This window comes from Saccostrea cucullata, unplaced genomic scaffold, assembly GCF_032062105.1.
Source record: "Saccostrea cucullata isolate Sc308-1 unplaced genomic scaffold, CSIRO_AGI_Scuc_v1 ctg3829, whole genome shotgun sequence".
Taxonomy (NCBI): Eukaryota; Metazoa; Mollusca; class Bivalvia; order Ostreida; family Ostreidae; genus Saccostrea; species Saccostrea cuccullata.
This window is the reverse complement of record NW_026931944.1, coordinates 35,437-43,623: the sequence shown is the minus strand read 5'-3', so window position 1 is coordinate 43,623 and position 8,187 is coordinate 35,437. Positions and strand designations below refer to the sequence as shown.

The following is an 8,187-nucleotide window of genomic DNA, read 5'->3' as shown; positions in this document are numbered from 1 at the left end:
GTGTTGCAAGTGATTTGAATCATGATCACAATGAAATATATATTTATTGATTTACTCAAGTACCAGAAATTTGTGATTAACAAAAATATATTTTCTTGAACATTCTGTCCAATGGCAATATTGCACAGTGACCTACAAGGGGCCAAGATCAAGAAAAAGGATATAAAAATACAAATAAAATTGAAGCCTTTTCAACCGTCAACAGTAAAATCTTTACATATACATACTCCCGATCTAACTCTTAAAAAAGTAATCCGTCATTTTCAAATTCATACATTAAATGTACTAATTGTCATTAAGGTAAGTCTCTCCTGAAATTTGTTATATCAAGGATTTTTTGAGAAGTATATTTTGGATAAGTACTCAAAAAGTATAACCCAAAATTGCAAAGAAAATACAGGGTCAGTTTGCATCCTACTGATCTACGGTACATTTAATTTGACCTTTTAGCACTTAAATGTAATCTCTTTGATTATTCACTTTAACTCTAATTATATTTGATCAAATGTCATGGCAATAAATATATTCTTGTTTTCGTAAAATAGTTTGAATAATATTTATCATTAAACAAATCTTGCAAATTAATGCGCGTAAATTATTGTGTGACCTTTTTGCACAAAAAAATAACATTTTGGGGATATTAAAAACTTCATAGGCAATAAAAATTTTTCTTATATCAAACTTTTTACGACTTTAGTGCTGATCAGTCAAAAGTGTCGAGTAGTTTAAAATGATGAAAGAAAAAGGTATGGTCAATGATGTTAATTTTGAAATATTTGTCACAATATGTGATTTTCAGGCCAAAAAAAAATGTAAATTTGATCTTGACTTCTTTAATATGTTTTCATTGTTTGGAAAAAGTTTGTTGAGGGAAGGTGTAAAACTTTGTCTTAAAATATAAATTGAGACCTATATTAAATATTTTTAACAATATAAAAACGGTAAATATTCTCCGAGTAAAACTATGTGAGGCTAAATTTCCATTACATTAAATTTTATGAATGTGCAGATTTGCAGAATTTTCTGCTAAATATCCTTCCATCAAAAGAAATAGTCCCTCATAAATCTTGCTTCTTTATAGATTTTTGAGCAGTTTTTGAACTTGAAAGATGTATTGGCTGTCATGTTGATATCACAATTTAACCATCTTAGAATGAATGAAAAAGAATGCTGTATTTTTCCCATGCATTTTGATACTGGCCAAACAATTCTCGCTAATCCTGCTTCCTCCGTATCATCCAAAAGGGTCTTTAGCCTTTGGGGACAAATTGTTTCTTTAAAAAGCGATGCAGACTTGGCGAAAACAATGTGGATCTGTTTATTTCTAAAACAAAAACATCAAGTATTAGTAGATCATGTGCTTACTTTACTACTGGTACATGTTCCAGGGTAACTTGTTCAATTAGTTGAACTGTTGATCTAGTCATTGTCAAACATTTTTATTTTTTTATGAACTTTTTAAGAGTAAATATGTATTTTTTTCTGTTTACTTTGTTACTTTCACAAGAAAAAGTTGTCTTCAGAATAAACTTGATCAAATTTTATATTTATTTTGTTCCATAAATGATAAATTCTATTAAAAATGGAATTTTGTACTTAAAATTTGAATTTCCAAATCAGTCGATCATTGATCGATTAAGCTTCTCCAATTTTTCGATTTTGTAGGAGTTTGTAATCATTTAATCATATAATAAAACATTAACTGTCGTTTTGCAGTCAATACGATGATATAGCAACTTTCGAAGTACAATATTCACTTCGCCCTTTGGACTCAGTGAATATTGTACTACTCAGGTGTCTAAATCATCATAACAGCAATATTTGAGTAATATTTTTTGTATAAAGGTAGCAAAGGATAGTTTCGAATGAAGTACCGGTCAAAAAGTAGAAAAAATAGAGAAACCTGAGGTTTGACATCCTCACAATGTCAAGGGTTTGTGATTTCTCGAACTCCACACAAACCCTTGACCTAAGTCGCTTTTTAAAAGTCGGGTTCACGCTCAACAATACGTAAAAATCTTAAAAATAGACTGTCCAATGAAATAACTCCTTTCAAAGCGTAGTTTGGACTGAGTACAAAGATGGCGGATGTCGAAAAGAAAATATGTGAAAAATTCAATTTGAATAATCTTACCGAAAACCAAAAGCTTGCAATATCCAGTTTGAGAGAAAATCGTGATATATTTATTGGAACGAAGACAGGGAGTGGCAAATTATTGACTTATCAATGTGTTCCAATTGTGTACGGCGAAAATTCTGTAACTGTAATAATCGCCCCCTTGATCAGCATCATGAAGGAGCAAGTTGAAAGTCTCTCCAGCTTGGGATATAGGGCAGTGTATATAGAAGGGTCAACTGACGTAGAGAGAGTGGCAAGCGGTTACTATAATTTGTTTTTGGAAGCCCTGAGGTCCTGGTTGGAGAAACAAAGTGGAGGGATGCACTTAAGAACCCAGAGTTCAAGAAAAGACATCGCTTGATTGTGGTAGATGAAGCTTATACCATCATTCATTGGTAAGATAAAAAAAACTACAAATTTTTGGAATGATTAATTTACACTCACAATGTACATTTTATCCGTCAATGCTACCCCCCCCCCCCCTCCCCTTCCAAAAACAATGATAAAGGATTGTTGAACATAATGAAATGAATAATTATTTTGTTATGAAACACTGTTATGGTTTACTGTTATTATAATTAGGCAAAAAATGACTTTTGTTTCCTGTCACCCGACCTACCCTACATTTTACCCTCCAGCCCTATAAGTTTGTTGTTTTCTTTTCACATTTTCATTTTTGAGGGCTATTTTCCTAAAATACTAAAGTTGATCGACAATATTTACAGTATTAATTATACATCATAACTGTATACTACAGGATACCTAATAAATCTAATATAAACTTTTTAACATACTTTTTTCTTGTTATTACATGCTATGTGTTCTGCATGCATTGAGTTTTGAAAATAAAGTGTACTTTTTCTCAATATGAAATTTTTTCCCTACTTACCTACCCTATTTTTTTGGACAAGGGACAGGAAAACAGAGTATATTTTCGTTCGGTCTTAGTATGAAACACTGTTAAGTAACATACATGTATTTCTGTGCACTTTCTTTTGCGATAGTTGGTGCCAGATGATGGAAAAAATTAAGGCCCTAATTCACTTACATCCCCTACCCCCAGATTATTTATGTGAACTATTAAAAATAATAATTTAAAAAAACATATGGTCATTGTCTATTGACCAAAGCAGCTATATATGCATTTTTTTTTGTTGTTTTCAGGGGAGAAGGGAAAAAATCAACAGGAAGCTGCATTCTGCGAGTGGATTAGTCACATAGGTGAACTACGTTCTCTCTGTTTAAAGGTTCCTTGTTTGGCATTGACTGCTACAGCATGTCCAAGTCAAAGAAGAAAAATAATGTCAAAATTGTGCTTCGGAAAAAAGGCTTGTGTGATATCTGACACCCCTGATAGAAAAAATATTAAAATCAGTGTTACTTAGGTATTATTGGGAAATAATTTCACTGGGACATTGTGTGCAGCAACGGACACTCTGATGTATGTATTTTTAGATTTTTGCTAAGTTTGTACTTAATGATTTGTATATTACCGTAAATAAATTATTGTTAAGTTTAAACTGTGTGATTGATCTTTGCTGGCATTAAGGGTTATTCTGACCCATAATAATACAAGCAATCAATCTATTCCATATCAGCTGATTAAGGTCTTCAATCCCTAATAAGAAGAAATTCAATGAAATTGACTAGGAGACTTATTGTTCACATAACAATAAGAGGTCTTTCCACCTTTTTGAATTTCAATTTCATTTAATATTTATCTATTTAAAATTAAATTTCATAAAAAAGAAACCAGGAATGGCTTAGAAGGAGAAAAAAAATGAAAATGATTTTTTTTTAGGTGAACTTGACCTTTGACCTTCAAGTTATATTCAAGGTCAAAGGTCAAGGGTCACATTGTAATTAACCCCATGTCTCTATGACTTATAGTTTTAAAGTTATAAGGTTTAATAGTAAGCACAAAAGCATTTAAGGGCAGTAACTCATTCAAGGAGTCACCAGATCCTTTTGCACTTGAACATAAATGTTTTGCCTAAAGTCATATAAGACATTACAGAAGGTTTCATGTCTTTGCGGTTTACAGTTTTGGAGCAATAGCAATAAAAATTCTTTTCGTACAAGGGGCAATAATTTTTTATAGGGTCAATATTCAGGGACAAGAATGAAATCTAAGACACAGTTTTAAAAGTACATATTAATGATGCATAGACATTAAGCATATGTTGACAGACAAAAGAGATATAAAAAGAGCTAAATTTCTCAGTTTTGGAATGACCTTGACCTTTGACCTTTACATGAATTTTAAGCTCAAAGGTCAATGAATCATATGCAGTTAGGCTCATGTTTCTATACCTTCTTGTTTTGAAAATATTTAATTATTTCTAAAATTCAGAGACTTTCAAGGGCAATAACTCTTTGAAGGAGTCACCAAATACTTTCACAATGAATAGATTCCAGAACCCTCTCAATTAGTCGAAGACTTTAGTGAAGGTTTCATATTTGTACCGTTTACGGTTTCGAAGTAGTAGCGATAACAAGGTTTACCGCACAAAGGGCGATAACTTTTAATAGGGTCAGTCTTACGGAATACGAATTGAATCATTTAAAAAGTTATAAGAGTACATATTAATGATGCTCAGACAGTTTGTATATGTTTAGAAACAAAAAAGATATAAAAAGAGCTTAATTTCTCAATTTTGGAATGACCTTGACCTTTGACCTTTACATGAATTTTAAGCTCAAAGCTCAATGAATCTTATGCAGTTGGTCCCATCTCTCTATCACTTCTCGTTTTGAAATTTTTTAATTATTTCTAAAATTCAAAGAGTTTCAGGGGCAATAACTCATTGAAGGAGTCACCGGATACTTTAGCAATGAATAGATTCCAGAGTCCTCTCTATGAGTCGAAGACTTTAGTGAAGGTTTCATATTTCTACGGTTTACGGTTTCAAAGGAGTAGCGATAACAAGCATTTCTTGCGAAAGGGGCAATAACTTTTAATAGGGTCATTCTTACGGATACGAATTAAATCTTTAAAATAGTTTTAAAAGTACATATTAATGATGCTAAGATAGTTTGTATATGTTAAGAGACAAAAAAGATATAAAAAGAGCTTAATTTCTCAATTTTGGAACGACCTTGACCTTTGACCTTTACATGAATTTTAAGCTCAAAGCTCCATAAATCTTATGCAGTTGGTCCCATGTCTCTATCACTTCTTGTTTTGAAAATTTTTAATTATTTCTAAAATTCAAAAAGTTTCAGGGGCAATAACTCATTGAAGGAGTCACCGAATACTTTCGCAATGAATAGATTCCAGAATCCTCTCAATTAGTCGAAGACTTTAGTGAAGGTTTCTTATTTCTACGGTTTACGGTTTTGAAGGAGTAGCGATAACAAGCATTTCTTGCGAAAGGGGCAATAACTTCGAAAGCGGACATAGTTCATACGCGTTGGGTCAAATTTGTTCATAACTTTTAATGACCTTTACGATGAACAAAAAGTCTTTTCGATAAATGTCGAAACAAAAAATCAGCGGAAGAAGAATAATAATAATAACTAGATACGATCTCGTTGCGAGCAACGAGTGGGTCTTCCGTCCGATTCTTGATAAGATGAGATAAGATTTTGATTGAGATTTTCATTCTAAAATAATGATTTTCCTTAATCTGTAAAAAGACATTGAACATTAAAGACTTTCAAAAAATCAACTGTTGGCCCCTCACGGCCCCAAACATTAGGGACCAGCCCTTTTTCCTTCAAATCATCTTAAAGCTCTCATGATTTTGATGACTTTTTGTTCAACAACTATTCAGAGATTTTTTTTTCGTTTTTGAGTTATTCACATCAGAAATAGTTAGGGGCCAGCCCTTCAACTCCTTAATAGGGACGTTTAGCGAAAAATAAAAGATTGCATATTGTTTAGAACATGATTTGGAACATCTTTTGTTCAACATAACTTATCAATATATTTCTCATTTTCAAGATATAAAACGGCGAAGATTTAGCATTCTAGCCCCTTTTGGCCCCTAATTACGTACCATATGACATGAAAATCATGATAAATAGTTGTAAATGGTTGAGGTAAACATCTTTGCTTAGTAATGTTTTACAAAATATTAACAACTAAAGAGTTATCGATTGAAGACTTTAAGCCCCTTTTGGTCCTAATTTAAGCGCCCAGCCCCTTTTTGTGATTTCATCTGAAAGCTCTTAGCATTTTGAACACTTTTTGTTCAATAACTTTTCAGAGATTCTTTTTCGTTTTCGAGTTATTTGAAAAAGAAATATTTAGGGGCCAACCCTTCAACTCCCTAATAGGGACTTTTAGCGAAAAATGAAAAGTTGCACTTGTCAAAATATTTCTCACTTTCGAGATATAAAGCGTCAAAGATTTAGCATTCTGACCCCTTTTGTCCCCTTATCATGTAATAAACGACATTAAAATTATAATATACAGTGGAAGATTGTTGAGATAAACATTGTTGCTTCAGTAATGTATAACAAAATTTTGGCTGATAAAGAGTTATCGAAAAAAGACTTTTAGCCCCATTTGGCCCCTAATTTGAGTGCCCAGCCCCTTTTACCTGATTTCATCTTAAAGCCCTTACTATTTTGAACACTTTTTCTTCAATAACTTTTCAGAGATTCTTTTTCGATTTCCAGTTATTTGAAAAAGAAATATTTAGGGGCCAACCCTTCAACTCCCTAATAGGGACTTTTAGCGAAAAATGAAAGGTTGCATATTGTTTAGAACATGATTTTGAACATCTTTTGTTCAGTATTACTTGTCAAAATATTTCTCACTTTCGAGATATAAAGCGTCAAAGATTTAGCATTCTGGCCCCTTTTGGCCCCTAATCATGTATTATACGACATTAAAATCATAATATACAGTGGTAGATTGTTGAGATAAACATTTTTGCTTCAGTAATGTATAACAAAATATTGACTGTTAAAGAGTTATCGAAAAAAGACTTTTAGCCCCTCTTGGCCCCTGATTTGACTGCCCAGCCCCTTTTTCTTGATTTCATTTTGAAGCTCTTAGGATTTTGAACACTTTTTGTTCAATAACTATTCAGAGATTCTTCTTCGTTTTCGAGTTATTTGCAAAAGAGACATTTAGGGGCCAACCCTTCAACTCCCTAATGGGGACTTTTAGCGAAAAATGAAAGGTTGCATATTGTTCAAAACATGATTTTGAACATCTTTTGTTCAATATTACTTGTCAAAATATTTCTCACTTTCGAGATATAAAGCGTCAAACATTAAGCATTCTGACCCCTTTTGATCCCTAATCATGTATCATACGACATTTAAACCATAATATATAGTTTTAAAATGTTGAAACAAACATTTTTGCTTCAGTAATGTATAACAAAATATTGACTGTTAAAGAGTTATCGAAAAAATACTTTTAGCCCCTTTTGGCCCCTAATGTGATGAGTCAGCACTTTTTTCTTGATACCATTTTAAAGATCTTGTCATTCTGCACAAATATTGCGCAGTATGTTTTAACAAAATAATTCCACTTTAAAAGATATGATGCAAAATGTCTCAAAAAATCAGTCATGAATCGTGTCCTAAATTTTAACCCCTACCGAGCTTCCATACTAAGAACTTCCGGAAAATATCCTGACCCAGGTGCAATATGGCAACATGTCCTCTATCATCCCTGAAAATTTCAGCTTTCTAGCTTGAACCGTTTTTGAGTTCCATCACAGACAAGGGGGTCCTCTAAATTTCGATCAAAGGGCGATAACTTCCGACCGGAAGTGAATTTCAAAAAAATGGAAAAAAACGTATAAGGTTTAGATAAAGATACATCTTCTCTGAAAATTTCAAGTAAATCGGTAGAGCCATCTCTGAGAAATCTTCTGCACAAAAATTGTAAGAAGAAAAGGCAAGAATAATAATAAAAGTGAAAAAGAAACAATAGAATAATAGAAGGGTCTTCCGCTGAAGACGGAAGACCCTAACTAGGAGACTTATTGTTCAAAGAACAATAAGAGGTCTTTCCACCTTTTGAATTTCAATTTCATTTATAATTTATCTCTAAGATTAAATTTCATAAAAAAAGAAACCAGGAATGGCTTAAAAGAAGAAAA

At 32.3% G+C, this 8,187-nt stretch overlaps 1 protein-coding gene across 1 annotated transcript; it reads left to right on the top strand.

Annotated features, from left to right (window-relative positions):
- Positions 1–2,081: 2,081 nt before the first annotated feature.
- On the top strand, positions 2,082–2,480 carry LOC134234089 (uncharacterized). The gene has a single exon (XM_062716151.1). It carries the CDS (start codon positions 2,082–2,084, stop codon positions 2,478–2,480), a length of 399 nt encoding a protein of 132 aa, XP_062572135.1.
- Positions 2,481–8,187: the final 5,707 nt, after the last annotated feature.

Coding starts and splice junctions, on each gene's coding strand:
- LOC134234089 (XM_062716151.1), top strand. CDS start 2,082: ATGGCGGATGTCGAAAAGAAAATATGTGAAAAATTCAATTTGAATAAT.